Source organism: Echeneis naucrates, chromosome 20, assembly GCF_900963305.1.
Source record: "Echeneis naucrates chromosome 20, fEcheNa1.1, whole genome shotgun sequence".
Taxonomy (NCBI): Eukaryota; Metazoa; Chordata; class Actinopteri; order Carangiformes; family Echeneidae; genus Echeneis; species Echeneis naucrates.
Genome location: NC_042530.1, coordinates 9,014,273 through 9,033,642, shown reverse-complemented (window position 1 = coordinate 9,033,642; position 19,370 = coordinate 9,014,273). Strand labels below are relative to the sequence as shown.

Genomic DNA, 19,370 nt, shown 5'->3' with positions numbered 1-19,370 from the left:
TCAACAGCAAAGGCTTGTTCACTGTTGTGTTCTTTTGTGCTACGTTTAAGTCAATCAGCCACTATGACTGACACTACTGCAAAGATTAAGGATATCAAGCAAATTTATTTATTAAAGAGGATTTTGAAAACCGTTTTTCATGCTCACTCTCCACATAACTTTCCAAGAGTTGATTTCCAGTGACTTTTCAGATCAGGATTTTCCATACACCACATGTGGATAACAGTATTAAACGTGATGTATTATTAGTATTTAACCACAAAACATGTGTGAAACTATTAAAATGAACTCTGATTTACACATTTATAGATCATTGTTCAAGATCCAGTCGCCACTTTGGACACTCTATACATTTATTTGCCAATACATTGACTTTTGTTTTACTTTTATACTCAAGAGCAAAAGTTTGCATTCATACGTGATATTGCAACTTCAGTACATTTGATTATTTAAGAGAAAAGAACACATTTGCATCTGTAGTAGTTACCAGGATAGTCAGGAAATAAAGTCTGCACAATCTCATTATTCCAGTCCTTGTTTATTTTTTTGAATTACTGTAATCCAAGTTTTCACTGTAATGGAACATTATAACGCACCCACTAATAATATCTTAAGTACCAGACATCAGTGGAAATTATTCTTTATCAGTCTAATCACTAATATATTGTGCCAGTGAAATATTGGCAGGAGATATACTTGGAAAGATGCTGTTTATTAAGAGTACATACTGACGATGTACAAAATAGAAAACAAATTTCAATAAGTGGTGGCTTAGAGAAATAGTTCTCAGCTAAAAGATACTCAAAGTTATCCACTCATACAAAGAGTGATGATAACGTAAACATCAAACAAGGCTCAAAGCAATTGCATTTTACCAACAAGTAAACATGAGATTTGAAAACACAAAAATGTACTTGGTTTTTACAGAGTGAATGCACAGTACTGAGATAACCTGAGATTGTGCCAGGGACCTGAGCACAACAGAATTAAGAAAAATAAAAAATACATACATGTATGATTATGCATGCACAGAGCTTAGGGATAAATTAGGCACGTCACCATCATTTGTACTGCGTAGTTTCTATAGCAGTCTTTAAGTTGTCCATAACAGGGCAATAAGTTAGTGATTAAATTGCGTATTAAAGTATCTGTACATTAGATTTGTCTTATATACAGTATTTTTGTAATTCCAACTCTTTTTTGCAATTTACAATTTAATGTACCTTGACATTCTTGCAGTTGGCATAATAGGAAAAAAAAAAAGTGAACTTTAAAGTTTGAGTTACTGAATCTACAACTTTTATTGGAAACTATTAAAATCTCAAAAAGGTATCTAAAACATAGCTTAATCTATCAAGGCACGTGCAAAATTTAAATGTTAATTTGTTAAATAAAAATGTATTTCCCAAGCATAAAACTGAAGTATATACAGTAGATCATCTGATGTGGCACAAGTTTCATCAGAAAATAAGGCACACGAGTGAAGAGTTTTCTGAAATCCAGTTCCATTGTTGAGAAAAAGAACAAAAAAGGAGCAATGGGAGCTGAAAACAACACCTTACAGGCACCTAAACCCACCGCTGCATCTGATGCAACTGTCTCCTCCCAGCAGTCAGTCCGCAGCTTTAAAAACATCCTCCCACCTGATGCCCCACCACAAGCTTAGGGATATGTAACCCCTGGCAACCCTTGACATGCTGGGGAGTTTGGGGACGTCTACATGGCAACGTCACAGGATACCAGATATGCAGTCCCTTCTTTTCTCTATAGGACAAAGGATAGGAGTTCTATAGTCAGCTGGTGTGTAGCATCACTGTGGAGCTGCTGTTCGATTAGCCATAGCAAAGTTTTGTTGAAGCACCATGAGAGAGCTGCGGAGCTGTAATACAAAAAAAAAAAAAAAAAAAAAAAAAAAAAGGGGGGGGGGGGGGGGGGGGGGGGGTGGTAGAAAGAGCCAATTAGGGTTAAATGATCAGAAAACAAACTGAGCTACCCAAGACTAGTGCATACTATTAAACGTTTAAAATCCTGACTGAGAAAAGGTTCATCACACATTTAACATTTGGCCTTTGAATATTTGACAGCACATGGCCCTAAGATCCAGTGATCATTTTGTCTGAGTTCCAATCATAAGAATCATGACTGACATTATTCTAACAATTAGCAGTACAGCATCTTAGAAATTAGGTAACAGCCTGAAATAAACACACAAGATGATGTACCTGAAGTTCATAACAAACTTCATCTTGCACCAAAAGCAAGTGTACAACCCTCACAATCATGACTACCGTTAGACTAACCCTAGCTTTAAATTAGACTGACTGACCTGTTCTAACAGGTTGATGGAGTCCTGCAGTACGGTCTTTAGTAGGAGCATCTCCTCTCTGGTCCTGTAACCAGGACCCTGTTTCGGACCATATTCAGGAGCCAAGCTGTCAAACAACATAAAAAAATAATAATAAAGGGTAATTATTCTGGGTTACCATATGGCATAAGATATTCACTTTTGTAACATTAAAAAGGAACAAAGTAAACAGAAACGGGAGCAGAATGAAGTGGAGGAAATGTAACAGGACTAACAGCCGGAGAATGCTGATGGAAAATTATGTCACCTACATAACCACATTTACTGAAACCAGCTGTTTTAATAAGTCAGAACAAAGTTTTTATGTATGTGGGCCGCTTAAACACCAGAGAAAAAACAAAAATATGGGGGAAGACCATTCCTTTCCCTCTCTCTATCCACATTACATTTTCAGCCTGCTGAATAAACATGGCTACCACTGACACAGGTACTGTGAGTTCAAAGCACTGTTTGCAGACTGTGGCCAACCTTGTCTCAGTCCTCTCTCTCAGCCGGTGCTTTGCACTGAGGTACATGCGATGCGCTACATCCTCCATGGCCCATAACTTGAAAAACAGGCCCAGATTCAGTACCGTCAGAAGCAGCAAACTAAAATTGACAAAGCATTTTTAAAATGAAGAGAAAAACTTGCAAAGAAGAGGAATTGTTCTTTGGAGGAATCCTGATACTGAAAACATCACAATATTCACTATTCATTCAAACATTACTAGTACTGCATTTATATCCCAAACACGTTTTCAGGCTGTGAACTTACATCACACTCATCCCAGCTACTATGGTGGTTGTGTTCCATCTGTACGAGCCTTTCATTTCTGTTTGGGCTGAAAAGAACAGATCAACTGATTATGGATTTAATTTAACAATCTCTCACCATATGAAAACGAAGCAGTCAACATGAGACAGCTGTGACACTGGTTCGTAAAAGGCACTCAAGATTTTGAAATAGCTTAAGAGATAAATGTTGCCAATTTTTGGGTGTGCCTGAATAAGATGATGAGGCCTCAAATTTAAAGCAGGGGCTCTAGGCTGATTTGAGCAGTAATTGCTGCAAAAGTAGCAACTGTCATGTGCAGAAAAACTTATCACCCCCAACAAAAATGAAAGCCACAACGTCTCCTCCTGAATATTTTTATACATTTTGACCTTTGGATGGTTCCTTATGTCCGCTTATCATATCTTATCATGAAGACTGGGTAAAAGAAAAAAGCCTGGTAAGTAAATCCACTAATATCTACAGCTCACCAACACTATTCTTGGATTTCCCTAACTATGTTCAAGTCACACTAAGTGCTCTCTCTTTGATCCAGGCTTTCTCTTGCAAATATGAAATAACTGTCTGCTGAACTAGACTAAGCAGTTATCAAAGACGTCACATACCAATGTTGCCATCTCTGTGTTGTTCTGTGTCTTGCCTATACTGCTTGGTGGGTTTCATGTGCTCTGGCAGAGTGCGGCTGTAGGTCCGCCTCCTCCTCCGAAGTCCCCCCATTTTCCCAGAATCACCACCTCCTTGATTGATCTCCGCTTCCTCCTCCAGAAGCTCAGATTCTGTTTCACATCATCGCAGAGACACAAAGACATACAATTAAGACAGTAAAACGCCAAGTGGTTTCAAAGTCAGAAAGGGTTTTGTTTTTTTTTGTGGTTATGCAGTGGGTGACGATAAAACCTTTGTAAATATTATTAATGGCAGTTTAAGATCAGTGTGCTGTGCATTTAAAATTGAGCTCAGGCCATCTTCCAGCAAACGCAGTCCTAACAGGATTCACTGCAGAAGAGCCTGCCATGTGCTGGAGGGAATGGTTCATATCAGATCACAAATGAAAAATAAAACTAAGGAAAGAAGACAGGAACTGCTCTCCGGAGTGTGCCAACAAGGCGTTTTACTCACCCAGCTGTCTGAAGTAGTCTTCTATTCCACTCCAGGAGTTTTTAGTGATAAAGGACTTGACCAGTCCCCATGGCTGCTTCTTGTACTTCACATCAGTGTGAACCCTAGAAGCACAGCAGATTCTTTAAGTGCCAGGGATTTAAAAATATGAAAATTAAAAAAAGGCATATAACTGCAAATACCTTACCTTAGTCGACACTTTCGCTTTGAGTTACTTATGATGTGGTATCGGTTTTGAGTGTAAAAGTAATCATGATAGGGAACATCATGAGTGTACACTTCAGATTCCACATGGTAATACTGACCATCCCTGGACCCTTTGAACAGTGTCTGAAAGATAAATGAGCATCAGACACCAATTCACACAGAAGCATGTTGTTTCCCCATACATTCAAGTCAAATACAGCAGAAAGATGTCAGCACACCTGGTTCTCTGTCGCAGTGGAGAACTTGCCAATCAGAGGGTTGCTTATTGTTATCGTGTAGTTCAGGCTCCGCTTCATGTTCCCTGTAGCATCTTTTTGCCAAGAATTAAAGCTGGCATCTTTAAAAAAAAAAAAGGACACATGACAGCTTTCATTAGCTTGAACTGCTCAAATTAATCTGGGCAATGACAGAAAAGAATGCATCTTACTGGTTATCTTCCTGACATTCATAAACCTGCGGATGAAGCTGGAGTCGGTGAAAAGCAACTCGAACATTTTGCTGGCGCTCATGTGGAAAACTTTGTTTAAATAGATTCGCCCTTGCATCTGGGACTGTGGCTCTTGGTCCTCAACTGATAAACCCAAGAAGACAGAGGAAAAGGAAAGTGTTCAAATACAAAATACATGCTCTCAAGCATCCTCTTTGGCCTGGGTTGTTGTTTTTTTGTTGTTCCCCCCCCTCCAAACCTTCTTCAAAGCTGTCTGAATTGGTCTGCTCAGAAACACCATTCTCATTGGCGTTGAGGTCAAGAGAAAGTGAAGAACGCTTAGAGACGCGTTCTGGCGCGGCACGGTCCATCAAGGTGACAGGACTGCGTTGCAGAGAGGTATTGCGAGCATCATCCTACAGGAAGATACACAAGAAATGAGCTAGGGGAAGAGAGTAGATCAATTAATTACATAAAAAAAATAAATAAATAAATAAAAGTAAATACCACGTTAGGTGAGTTCTGTGAGCCGAGAGGGGAAGGCAGGTCTTCCCCTTGAGGCGTGGAGGTATCTAAAGGGCCATGTTCCACCACAGACAGGCGAAGGGAGGGGGTCCGCTCCAGCTTCCCTGATCCATCGTCACCACCACCAGGCCTCGCGGTCAGGTTGCTGTCAAACAAACAGGTGGCATATAATGTCCACATGCCTTATTGTGTGCCTTTATGGGAGAGCAGGTGTGGGTATGCTTACTTGATCTGCATGCTTGATTCTGTTGACATGACTAAACTCTCCATCTCTTCGTGGCTCAGGCCCAGGTCGTGCCCATAATGGTGTCTAACCATCTGCCAGAACTCTAAGCAGGTCAGAGTCTACAAGTGAGGGGGGGGGGGGGGCATGGAAAAGAATAAGTTTTTTTTTTTTTTTTTTGGCTTTAAATCAGCACATGGATAAATTGTAATGTCAAAACAAAAAGTGGTTTCATGTAACATGGACACCTCCGCACTGTAATCAGTCTTATCTCTCTACGTGACGACCAACCCAAACCTCATCGTCTGTGAACTGATTAGATACTCATCTTACATTTTAACCCCGTCGACGCTTCAAAACCAATCTCGTGCTTAGAAACATTAACAATCGATTGTACACTACATCCTCTGTGTCATAAAACAACATATCGAAAACAAGCCCAGCTGTTGCGAGTGGCGATAAAGCGGTATTATTGTAGGCAGACGGAAAATTAGGGCGCTTTTTATTAAGCCATATGGAGTGGAAATATTGGTACAACCAGTCATGTTAAACCGACAAATCCACCTCCAGGGCTCTTACTTACTCTTCGGCGGTCCTGTCCCCCCCAGCTGCTGGCTCTGCCTGCCTGCCCGACACTGATTCTGGAGCTGGAATCAGCGCCAGCACGCATTCAGGAAGTCCTGGATCAGTTCGGGGGGTGGGGGCGTAAAGACGCACCGCCCAGATTTCCACCGAGAGGAAAAGGTAAATAAAAGCCTGCCGGTCTGGCCGGTTCAGCTTCAGTTCAGACTGCCTTGTTTTGGTTTGGGTTAGGAAGCTCCGACCGACACAACGAGCGTCAAGTGTGCACCGCGTTTAGGAGGAAGGCCGTCGATGCAAATGAGCTGTTCGAGCCACACCTGAGGTCAATGAACTCTACAGGTGTTTGTGCAGCCCCCCTCTGAACTACTGCAGGGGGGAGATCATCTTAAAGAGCCTCTCTCTCTCTCTCTCTCTCTCTCTCTCTCTCTCTCTCTCTCAAATTAGAACAATGTAATTTATACCACACTAGGTGAGCTCAAAGTGATTTTTTTTTTTTTTTTTGAAGTACAAACTGGCAGTCAACTTGCGCATGCGACAGCTACAAACACCGCACAGCCTTCAAACTATCCGTCGGGGGGGAAATTACAATTTAACATAAGATCTTTTATCTCTTATAAGTTACATAATTCGCTGTTTTCACCGCTTACTCTTCAGCTAGCCCTGAATTCACTTCTTATTCAACTATGAGGAGTTGCACTTAGAAAATCTTATGAACCTCTCAAGTGGTTTCTCTTTACATGAACTAGCATTCTACAGCTCAAAAGTAAATAACAGTTTAAATAACATTTTAATTCATTGGCAGTGTTTCAATTTTTAATGTGACAGGACACACCCATTTATGAAGTACTATTAACCCTGGTTTATTCTTCAGTATCCATTCAGTTTTACAGCACAACAATTTGGGTAAAAGGTGGCTTGACTGGGGTTGATGTTTAACTGATCCCCAGTCATACACAGAGCTGATTATTCCAAACAGCATTGCACTGTTGAACAATAAATAAAAAAAACTTAGATCTTTAGCCCAACAGCAACAACAGAGGAGCATTGTGAAGAAGGAAGACAGTATCTGTTGAGGGGAGTGCCTTGGTACTCTAGGCCAAATAGATAAGTGCTTCACAATGGGGTAAAGTCACAGACCTGCTTGTTCTGGGAGGCATCTAGTCCTAGTTTAGTTAGTATTAGGGACAGAAGGTCTTGTGGAAAGGGTTGTTTTTTTGTTTGTTTGTTTTTTTTTTTATTTGTGTGCCTAAGGTATGAAGCAGGGACTTTAGTGAACACTGAGATAAGTCAGGAGACCGTACTGTGTGAGGGAATAGGGGCTTACCTTGACCAACAGTGTGTTTTGCCACATGTGAAAAATGCTTCGGTAACTTTTCTCTCTCGCCGAGAAGGACGTAAAGAAGATCTGAGAGGGAAGATAAAATGAGAAACTAAATCAATTAAATTTTTTGTCCAAGAAATTATCTGTTACTACTCCTTTCTTTCACAATATACCTTCTCTGTGCTTGTGGAGATCTGGATTGCATTAGGAATCAGCCGAGCTGTTTTCTCTCTGCTCATACTTTGAATGTCTTTCAGAAGCACGGTGATCTATTAAAAAAAAAAAAAAAAACACGTTAATCTAGAATTGTCATAAAGACAATATACATAAAGGCACTCAACTTTTAGATACCAGAACTGTCACATCAGTTCTCCTACTGTACATTAATTCAGTGATGACATAGCCAAACCTTGGGTTGTGGACTGTCAGAAAAAAATGGCTTAATCAGGCTCTGATGTTGGTATTGGATAGTGTAACTGCCTGATGCTGCCAGCAGTGGAGCAATTAATTTGCATCTTGGCCTTCTGACCGTGTTGCACAGCTTGCAAAGTGTTGCGTAAACGGTCTTTTTTTTTTGTTTTTTGTTTTTTTTTTTTTAAATCACACGATTCTTTGAATGCACCAGTGTCACATTTTCCTAGCAAGATATTTGTGGGAAATGCAAAAATAGAGCACATTTTCTCATTTATTGATGAAAACAGTTTTAACCAACATTTTTAAAAATGTGTGCTTTATATGTAACTATTTATTCTATGAAATATTTTTTTTTCCCCCCTTCTTGCTTTGTCTTCATTACGTCGATGAGCAGACAGCGTGCTCCCAAACTGTATATCTCTCCTCCCCAATCATCTTAGTACCTTTGTTCCTCGAAACACATTGCTGTAGAAACAGAGCCATTTCTCTGACAGGTAAAGGCGTCCCTGAAGGAGGATGTCCCGTTGGAGTGCACATGGATAGTCTGAGAAAAAAAATAAATAAATTTTTTTACAAAGCAGGTGAAGTTCATGAATCATCATTAGGAATGAGAGTGCTTGTGGTTTGTACTATATTTATAAAACCGGTCACTCCAGTCATTGTTGCAGCATGAGGTCAAATGTAAAATCCTAGTGTGAAGTGGGGCTCAAAATATTTAAACAGCGGAAATCTAGATGGCAAAGTTAAGAGGAAATCTTATTTGTGCTATCATAAGTCGGACGTTCCACAGGGAGAAGTCATGGCTGTCTGAGTTTAATGACCAGAAGGTCTTTTATCACAACTGCTGTGTGCAGCTGGTTATTGTTTCACTGGAAAGATGACATTTGATGCTTCTCAAATTCATACCAAAAACCTTCATCTTGCAAACACAGAAGTTGACTTAAAAGGCTGTATAATGTGATCACTCCTTCCATTTTCAATTTAATGCAACAGTAAATCTATAAAAACATGGAGCACCAACTTGGATGTTTTACTTTTATCATCAATGAAACTCTGATAGATGTGAGTCGAAAGAATATAACTTTGTCAGAGCATGTCAGAGAAATGTGATCTGAACTCCCAGCATATTTGAGGGAAATATGAAATAAATATTGGGAGAATCACAGAAGTGTAGTTTGTATTTTTTAAAAAGGTATATTAAAATTCTGATTTAGCAAAAGTATATCAGCATTTTAAATTCTAAAAATCTCTACGTGGATTTTGGGGCAGCGGCAGCATTTATAACTCACCAATTATGAGTCTCTCTGACTCCGGCAGCTCTCTGAACAGCTTCTTAAACTCATCCAACTTCTGTTTGTAGGTTTGTAGAGGAGCTTGAGGTGCTGCAAGACACTGTGCCTGAGGATCAGAGCTCTGATGATGGAGAGGTGAAAATTAATCTCACAATCAATGCAACAATTGTCAAACTGAAATGTATCCAGACAATCTGTGCTGCGTTTTTGCAGGGACCAAACATAAATGATGAGCTGTGTGAAACACCCAATGTGCCAACAACCCAGTAAATTTAACAGAGAATCATCTCCAGTGAGTGAATGACCTTTGGGGTTTTGTAAAAACACAAACAAACCACGGTGTAGTGAAGCTGAGCCACAAGAGGGCAGTCAGTAGTTTTCTTGCTTCACTTGTTTAACTTGAACTGCACGAGTTGACTGAATTGCACTTAAAAATCCAGTCAAAATGGCAGTTTACCTCTCCTTCATCAGAGCTCCACCGCTCATCCACCTGGGAGGTCGTCTCATCTGTAATGTCATCGCTGCCCACCACTGACCGGCTGGACGCCTGATCCATCTGCTCTGCTTCGATGCTCATTGAAAAAGAAAAGAAAAAAAACAAAGTGATCGCTCCAAGCTCGCTGCCGGCGGAGGAGTCGAGGTCTCTCCAGCGGTGTCACGTGGAAAAAGAAAAGCGAGAAGTCATCTGCGGGTCTTTTTAGAGCTGAACCCAAAGACCATGAGCTGAAAGTCGGCAGCAAACGTCACCGATCGGGGATAAGCAGCAGCAGCACCACAGGGGAAGTCATTATCAGCGCAGGAGAACTGGTTGGACTGGGAGGGTTACTGAGGGAGTTCAGTCATGCCAGTGAACACAAACCTCCCACCCTATTAGAGCGCTAATTATCCTCAACAGAAACATCAGTGCTGCTTTCTGTTATCTGCTATTTTCAGAAATATTTAGTAAGAAAATTCTGAATGATAAACGGCTCCAGTCAGACACGTGGAGCCCAAATCCCTTGAGGCGCAGCACATTAAATGCACAAACGTGCGTGAACACGTAGGCTGATTGAGAAAACACTGTCACACACACTTACCTGTCACCGAGTGGACCCAGGATTTCTGCTCTTTGTGTGTCCCCGAGATTAACAATAAATAAGACAGAGGGGGGCAAGAGACGCTGCTGATGGCTCTCAGCCGAAGCTCTGCAGCTGCAGCTCATCTGTGGATCAACCTGGAGGGAGCTGACAGATCTTTGGTGTCCCTCATTGGTCTGAATGAAGCCATTTGAGGCTTCATGACCTCTGCTTTAAATATTCATGAGACCTACACAAGTTGCATCCAAACTGCAGAAACTGTTGCGTGCATGTGATGTTTTTTCAAGCACAAAGAAATATTAAAGTACTTAAATCTATTGTAATGAAGCAGTATGTGAGGGCAGGGTGCAGGAGATGCCAGAATATTTGTGTTATGCAGAAGGACCAGTTCAACAGCATCATGAGAAACTGCGAGGACAAAGATGCAAATAGACACATTGTTCTTTATCCCCACGGTTTAATTCTTTGGGAGGAACGTGACGAAAGTATTGGACAGCAGAACGTCAGAGTCTGACTCTTATACATTCACACAGCAAAGTACATAACACGGCACAGCATGAAACACAACCATAAAAACCAAAAAGAAAGAACAACAAAGCCTTTACGTCATAATGCTGGCAATAAATATACTGATCTTATTAAATTTATATTCAATACTCTTCTGTACAGATGGGTCTTTGAATTACAATACATCAACCAAATGATCCTCTTCAGGAAGAGCAACACGGCAAGTCGCACAAAAATCATGTAAACAGAGAAAGGAAGAAACTGAGTGAAGAGATCCCTCTTTCATGTACACATTAAATCCACACACAAACACACACACACACACACACACACACACACACACACACACAATCAATGATCATGCAGAGGATCCAGAGTAAGCCTATATGAGGCAAAAAAAAAGGATACAGTACATCTGTCTCTTTTCCTCCACATGAAACTGCATTCACATACGCAGTCACACAATCACCCACAAAGGAGCACAGGGAGCACACTGGTTTCAGGAGTACGAGGAGGTGGAATGTGATTCTGCAGTGGAGGGGTCAGAGATGAAAACTGGAAAGGTTGTGAGAGCTGGGAGGTGGGCCTATTCCTCCAGCGTACGGAAGCCATTCTGCATGTCTTCCAACAGCTGAGCGTACTCGGCCTTGATTTTAGCCTCGCCATCCTTCACTGGGTCCTGCACAGACACAGAGGCACAGTCTTAGAAACCAAGATGCCTGGCGGACCTGACTCACTCACACAGAAGGCCAGTGCATTTGCTGCAGCTGGCTCACATATATTACGCAGATATCAGCTCAATGTGTTGCAAGGAAGCTGGACAAAAACAACTCTTAAAACCTTCCCTTCCTCCTGGTATGATGGACAGAATTATTTGAAATTGTCACAGCTTATAAGTTTTGGTTTGTTTGTAGCTTTATTTTACTGCGATGGAAATTCTTATCCTCTTTTGAGGCATGCGACACGAGCTATGAGGTTGTCAAGGTAATACAAGTGAAAATTAAAAATGAAAATCAGATAACCGAGGGCTATTGCATTACATGGTATTTACATTTTACAGATGACTACAGAAAATTAACCTATCCCCTCTTTACTGTGCTTGTATGAATTATTTATTCACTCCCCCATTAATAATGCTGATTAATGTTTCAAGTTGAAATTTTTTGTTTTTGAGTCCTAAGAACTTACCATTGACTCCATATAAACATGAAATGGTAGATGTGCCAGGGTATGTAGAAAAACGTATAAGGAAAAGGGTCAACAGATTTATTTTGTTTTCACACACCTTGAATTTCATGGAGCTGATCCTGTAGAGGATTTCTCCCATGTGTTCTCTGATCATGGCCCAGGTGATTTTGTTGTCACTCTGAGCTGTGGTCTCCACTGCGTGCCGTGCCATGTCGTAGAAAGCGATCATATTGGAGAGAATGCCCACAGTCTTATAGAAGGGACAGAACCTGAGGAGGTTATGTTAAAAGTCACTTATCGACATAACTGTGAGATTGTGAGATTTTATCACCCTGAGTATTTGAGTATTTAGGAAGAAGAATCTTTTATTGTCACAACAATACACACACAACAAAATATATATATACACACACACACACACACACACCCCCAGCCCCATATTATGCAAACAGAAGAGGTTTCAGAGCTGTTTTTTGGGGGACGGTGCCTTATTCTAGGGCCCTAGAGGTGGACTGACACCTCTCCATCCACCAGTCCACACTACACCTTTCGTTGTCCAGGCTGGGACATGAACCGGTGACACTCCGGTTCCCGAGAAAAGTCCCAACCCAATGAGCCACTTCCACCCACATGACTAATCAAGGAATATTTTTAGACATAAGATACTCAATAGAAGTGTTTCATTTTTAGCTTATCTCTAAAATTGACAGTAGATAAAAAGTGAGAACATGCTACACTGGGTGTTACCTGTCATATGGAGTATAACCATTCTGCTGCAGGAAGTCATCTTTGATCAGTTTAGCCACTTCCAGGGTGATTTTATCAGTTTCTGCCAGCGATGCCTGTTAAGGTGATTACCAGGTCAGTAGCTGCGTTTCCAATATTTTTCAACTAATGCTAAACAGCAATAACAACAACATAGTGATGTAATTGGCTTTATCTGTAATTACCTTTCCAACAAGCTGCACAATCTCAGCCAGGTCCTCCTCCTCCTGCAGGATTTCTTTGGCCTTGGTACGCAACGGCACAAATTCAGGGAAATGCTTGTCATAATACTCATCCAGAGCACGAGTATATTTGCTGTAGCTGATCAACCAATTCACAGAGGGGAAGTGCTTCCTCTGAGCCAGCTTCTTATCCAGACCCCAGAAGACCTGAGAGAAGAAAGCACTTATTTAACTACCCAAAAAAATAAAAAAATAAAATCAACAAGCATGACCTTTTTCATTAAAGTGAAAGTGCGAGCAGAGTTCACCCAATTACCTGTACAATACCAAGTGTGGCTGAAGTAACAGGGTCAGAGAAGTCACCACCAGGAGGTGACACACTGAGGAAAAGAAAAGAACGATATTAATGTATCTATTGTTATTGTTGTGGGCCACCAGTTTTCCTGTCCACTAAAGATGAGCACAGTAATATCTCCCTCTAGTGATATAAAACTGCACTCACGCTCCAACAATACTGACACTGCCCTCTCTCTCAGGGTTGCCCAAACATTTCACCCTGCCAGCACGCTCATAGAAGGAGGCCAGACGAGCACCCAAGTAGGCAGGATAACCACTGTCTGTGGGCAGAAAACAAAAAAAAAAAAACAAAACAAAACAAACCACCACATTAGTATACAGCGTTGACTACCCTTCTGCTTTCCAATGGCAAGACTGAACACTGTACCACCATATAGGTTGTTAGCTGATCTGGATATTTTAGCACAGATTTGGCACAATTTTATGAGCCTCCAATTAATATGTTCTTCATATAATTTACTAAATAAAACATATTCTCTTCTAACAATAATATGAGAAGTGTTATTGTGTTGTGCAAGTCTTGTGAAATCTGATTAAGCGCTACTTCCTTTAATTGAATTTAACTCCTGATGTTTATGATGCCATATGAGGAAATTTAACTAGCAAAGATCAGCAGGTGCCCTTTTTCATTACCAACTGCCACAAATTTGGTCCAGTAGCATTAGTCTGCCTTTTTTTTTTTTTTTTTAAACTCTCTAGGAGACTCCAGACTTACCAGCAGGCATCTCAGCCAGACGGCCAGAAATCTCCCTGAGAGCCTCAGCCCAACGGGAGGTGGAGTCGGCCATCATGCTCACATTGTATCCCATGTCTCTGAAGTACTCAGACAGCGTGATTCCTGCCAAAATAAAATCAGTTAGTGTTCACCACTGGAGCTCATCTACGAGCAATCACAGAATTCTTCATTAAATTATAGTGCTTTTTGGCTTCTGTTACCTGTGTAGATGGAGGCTTCTCTGGCAGCTACAGGCATGTTGGAGGTGTTGGCCACCAGAGCTGTTCTCTTCATGATGCTCTCTGTCTTTCCATCCACCTCCATGGTCAGCTATTGGCCACACAAAAACGTCAGTTATCTTCTGAGTTACTCCAATCAATATAAATTTACAGAGATACCTCTACCCACCTCTGGGAAGTCTCGCAGTACTTCTGACATCTCATTGCCTCTCTCCCCACAGCCTACATAGATGATGACATCACTGTTGGAGTACTTGGACAGGGACTGGGAGATGACAGTTTTACCACAACCAAAGGCTCCTGGGATGGCGGTTGTTCCTCCCTGCACACATCTTCAGAGCGAAGAGGAAAAACTTAGCCAGAAAAAGCCTTTTTAAGGAATTTTGAGTGAGAATATTAAAAGAGGGATGTTGGACTCACGGGAAAAGGGCATCCAAAACTCTCTGTCCAGTCAGCAGCGGGTGATTAGCGGGCAGCTTCTCTGTGACAGGCCGCACTTGTCTGACAGGCCACACCTGCACCATGGTAAACTTTTCCTTCACCCCCTCAAACTCCAGCTCCATCACCACATCCTGGCACGAGCACACACACACACACCAACACCTTTAACAAAAGGCAATAACCAGTGTATCACCTGAAGAGCAGAACTGCAGCTGGAGGTTTGTCAGACTCACCGTGACATCATAGTTTCCAGGGGGAGCCACGTAGGTCACGGTGCCTCTGTTTTTGGGGGGCAGCATGATCTTGTGCCTGATGAGAGAGTTCTCCAACACCATACCATAGATGTCTCCTCCTGTGATGTGACTGCCAACCTAACAAGTGGAATGTGGGAAGAACATACTGCTAATCCAATTCATCATCAATTCAATGATTTTAACGTCCGCATAGACACCTACTCTCAGGCTCTTGCTGGGTGAAAACTCCCACTTGAGGTCACGGTTGAGGGCTCCAATGTTAACACCTCTGGGGATGTAAATACTTTGTGTGATGTCATTGATATCCTTCAGGGGTCGCTGGATGCCATCAAAGATGGACCCCATGATTCCTGGACCCAGCTCAACAGAGAGAGGCTTCCCCGTCCGCAGCACAGGGTCTCCTACAGACACGCCAGCTGCGATCCAGTTCAGAAAAACCAAGCCAGCCAGTTCCAAACAGTTCAAACTAATAGAGCATATTTATACACAACATAACACAGGCTTATTTATGTAGTTCAGCTTTAAGGTCTGTTAGTGGGATGGAGCCTCCCTTGCTGCAGACTTGTATTATAAGACTGGGAGGGCTTTTGAACACATCCACAGAAGATGGGGTTGCATTGGTTAAAGGTAAGGATACATGTCTCCTCGTAGACTTGGATGGTAGCCATGTCACCCTCCAGCCTAATGATCTCTCCCACCAGCTCGCTGTGGCCGACACGAACCAGCTCATACATGGCTGCTCCTGCCATGGCTGTAGCTGTCACCACTACAAATATAAAAAAAAAAAAAGAGTAAAAATCATGAGACCAGAAACTGAGTCCATAATTTTGATTTCATCAACAACTAACTAAACCCTCTTTAACCATGAGGGGAGGCTAAATTGTAATATCTTCCTTAAAAACTGTCAGAATATGTTAGTTTCTTCTTCTCAAGCCCAGACCTGCTGCAAATTTTCTAACAATGTTTCAATTAATTGTGGAGGATGAGACTAATGCAGATAACAGCATTTATGAGTGCGTCTGCGGAAGCAAACCTGGTCCGGAGACGCCATGAACGTATCCAAACTGGCTCTCTCTCTCCTCATCCCTGATCTTCGGCAGCTTGGACATGTCCATCGTCACGGGTTTATTTGTCTAACTGGAAGGAGAAAACCAAGGGAAAGGCAAAAAATATTCAGAGGCATGCAAAGGACCCCATCCATCCCTGCTACATAACATCAGTAATTTCATTTTAATAAGTTCAGGTATAATTAGCGGCCATAAAGTAACTGTGTGTGATTGCTGCTGCTGTGATTCATTTCATCTGAAACAACTAGGAGACAAAATTTATTTTTTTATTTGCAACATGTTTTTACGCTGGTGTTCACATATGTATTAAAGTAAAGTAAGTGAGTAAAGTGATGATGAATGTATTTCTGAATGTAAAATTGTGGTAAAAATGCTAAAAGAAAGAGCAGCACAATTATTCTAAGTGTAACTGAATTCCCAATATGGCTAAATACATATATCCAAATTGCAGGACCTGCAATTTTTGCACAAAATAATTTTGTGAATCCTTATTCCCAGGAGCCTGGTGGTATAAACAGGCACCAAAGCCAACAAATTGTGCTCTCCAGTCAAAAGGAACATGTGTGTTTGTTACAAACTAAGTGGCAAGATAAAGCTGGGGTCTGTAGGGCTGCACATGTTGCAATTTCAGAGACACATGGAGACAGAGTGACACTGACATCAGAGGGGAGCCTGTGCAGCCTGTCCACCCCCGTCACGTCTGCATGTGAACAGAACATGGCACTTTGGAATAAGGAGAATTATCACAGTCTTGCTGTGGTGAATATCAACATTTACAAATATAAACATTCATTATTCGCATTTCTGTCACATTTACTGCATATATCCCATGATAATGTTATCCTAGCTCAATTTGATGGCATGCAGGAGTAACAAAAATTCAATGTATCATCAGTCGTGACAACAAGCCATCCCCACAGGGAGCAGACTGCAGATGCTGTTCACACATCTGCAGTGTACTGTCCGCATCAGTTGGGCCACCACACTCACATCACCCACTTTTCATATCCCTCATTTCTCATTCTCTATCTCATCTCAATCGGATCACACATACACTGCATCTATGCCCTTTTCTTGTCCTTCCTACTCGTGCAGATCTTCCTGTTTACGTGAGACTGCTGAGCCCATCTGTGCAGGACCACAGCAGCTCCGCCAACAGGCCAATGAGGTAATTACAAGCATAACACCTACAAAGGCTTCACTCTGTTCCCCTTGGATATCACTAACAAAAATACTAATTAAATGAACATGTTTTCTATTTTTACTATTTCATATTTTGTACTATACAATTTCAGCCCAACAACAGACTGGTCTCACCTGCTCCTCATAGTTGTTAAAGAGCAATGCACAAGATGAAGATAAGGCCTATTGTTCTGATGATTCAGTCATTTAACCTCACAGATAGCGCTATACCTTCTTGATGAATACAAACCTGACCAAAGAAACTCACATTAAATATAAACCTTTTTCAATCTATATGTGACAGTCATATTATACAATGTATTACATGCATCTTTATACATAGTGATTTTCAAATTCTATTATATAATAATCCAGGCTGACACATTATAAAATATATCCATTACTTCAAGATAAAAGAGTTGTGCATTAAGAATGAAGAGACATAAGACCTGATCATATGATCCTGGCACATGACTGGCCTTACTGTGTCAGTCTCTTTAAGGAAGTGGAAAACTAGCATGGTGTAAAATTGGGAAGTACAAATCATGACTTAGTGTGGAAACACCACAGACAATCTTCAACCTGACCACTGTCCTTCACAGAAAATGTACATGGGGCTTAATTAAGATTACTTTATTCGTCATTATAATAATATTGACCTGACCTTTCTTTGCTACTTTGTAGTAGGTGATAGAGAAAAAGATTGAAATAATCATCTTCTGTCATCAGATGAGATAATTCAAAGTCAAAGAGGGCAATACATATTGGGGGCTTAATGCAATTTAGGACTGAAAGCTTTATGGTCCGTGTTGAATATTTGTTGTGACAGTGAAGTTAGCACTGAAAAGAAAATTGGCGTGTGAAGATTTGGTGTCTGTGCAAAAATAGGCAGAGGAATTTTTCATGTAAGTGAGATGACCACGCAAAACATCTTGACACATTGACGTTAACTGCTGACCAGATCTTCACTTTGTGGGTTTTAATACAAAATCACCTCTCGGTTACAGAGATTGGGTGACCTGGTAGCCTGGTAGAAGTCGGCATAGGTTTAGCGGTGATTCCCGTTTTCCACCTTTCCAGGAAATTGTGCCCCTGTTAGCTTCACTGACAGACCGAGCAGAGTTAAAAACCGAAATGTCGGTGACCTCCAATCAATCCTACGTCTTCTCAACACTGTAAAATCGTTAGCCAGCTCTGCATATTGCTGGATGTTACGACAACGATAGCAGGATTGGTCTCTCGGCCTGGCTGCAAACTGCAGGCTCCACCGATTTTAGCGCAAGGATGAAAAAAAAAAACTTCATGATTTTATTTCCGAGACACAACAAGGAAAACGTCGTTTTATCCAATCGAGACAAAGCAAACGGAAAATATAACTAATATCACTCACCGTATGGTGTTGAAGTGGTGGCTTGCCGTCTCACCTCGAGAGAGAGAAACGATGAGAGGTGCGATGAGAGACAGCAAACGGAGATCAGCTGACTTCATTCACCAGTCGCTCGGTTTTACTGCTGGGCCAAAGCAGCTGCCGCCATTTTGGATCCGCCCCGAGAGCACCGCAAAGATAACGAACGATGAGGATGTATCACTCCTCACAGCTTCAATGGGCAGCTGAGAGGAGACCGTAACTGGGGAAAAAGGCGTTTTTTGAGTCCTTCAATCCGTGTTTTTCTTTTGCTTCAATTCTCACGTCCCATTTGGCTGTCACTCAAAACGAAACACGTTGTACTGTTATGAAAGTTATAGGACCGTGGGATATCATATGAATTATCACTCTAATATATATATATATATATATATTAGATATATATTTTAGTTGATACATTTCTGAAATGGGTTTTAATGTCCTTCGTAGTTTCGTGCATATAAAATCCTTCAGCATATACAACGTATATACAACGTATATGCTGATATACGAAATATTTAAATAAATATTTACGGTATACGTTGTATACCGTAAATATATATCAAACATATTTCAACATATTTCAGACAAGATTTTGGACAGGGAGTCAGTGTGTCTATTTCTCATGTGTTCAATATCTTTGTAGTAACTTTTGAGCCAAAATGGAGGCGCGTTCACAATTTACCGTGATTAATTATTTACTCCATGAAGGTGTCTTTTTGCTAAAGTGCAATATATAGGTAAT

At 41.2% G+C, this 19,370-nt stretch overlaps 2 protein-coding genes across 3 annotated transcripts; both read right to left on the bottom strand.

The window, feature by feature from the left end:
• Positions 1 to 152: 152 nt before the first annotated feature.
• On the bottom strand, positions 153 to 10,577 carry gramd1c (GRAM domain containing 1c). Of its 2 annotated transcripts, none has more exons than XM_029529580.1 (18): positions 10,324 to 10,577; positions 9,705 to 9,819; positions 9,245 to 9,368; positions 8,399 to 8,499; positions 7,715 to 7,810; positions 7,545 to 7,625; positions 5,642 to 5,760; positions 5,398 to 5,560; positions 5,150 to 5,306; positions 4,891 to 5,034; positions 4,682 to 4,800; positions 4,444 to 4,586; positions 4,257 to 4,360; positions 3,743 to 3,913; positions 3,120 to 3,186; positions 2,834 to 2,953; positions 2,327 to 2,432; positions 153 to 1,879 (listed from the first exon to the last, which is right to left on the bottom strand). In XM_029529580.1, exons 1-18 carry the CDS (start codon positions 10,446 to 10,448, stop codon positions 1,811 to 1,813), a joined length of 2,124 nt encoding a protein of 707 aa, XP_029385440.1. In that variant the 5' UTR covers positions 10,449 to 10,577; the 3' UTR covers positions 153 to 1,810. The 2 variants fall into 2 exon arrangements, with proteins under 2 accessions (XP_029385440.1, XP_029385441.1); XM_029529581.1 differs by having other exon boundaries at positions 154 to 1,879; positions 9,705 to 10,072; positions 10,324 to 10,340.
• A 192-nt stretch (positions 10,578 to 10,769) lies between these two features.
• Positions 10,770 to 18,746, bottom strand: atp6v1ab (ATPase H+ transporting V1 subunit Ab). The gene is made up of 15 exons (XM_029528962.1): positions 18,611 to 18,746; positions 16,005 to 16,108; positions 15,609 to 15,737; positions 15,173 to 15,387; positions 14,951 to 15,088; positions 14,697 to 14,848; positions 14,446 to 14,608; positions 14,259 to 14,367; positions 14,038 to 14,160; positions 13,468 to 13,582; positions 13,282 to 13,345; positions 12,969 to 13,172; positions 12,766 to 12,860; positions 12,116 to 12,287; positions 10,770 to 11,509 (listed from the first exon to the last, which is right to left on the bottom strand). The coding sequence occupies exons 2-15, from the start codon at positions 16,084 to 16,086 to the stop codon at positions 11,417 to 11,419; spliced, it is 1,854 nt and encodes a 617-aa protein (XP_029384822.1). The 5' UTR covers positions 16,087 to 16,108; positions 18,611 to 18,746; the 3' UTR covers positions 10,770 to 11,416.
• Positions 18,747 to 19,370: the final 624 nt, after the last annotated feature.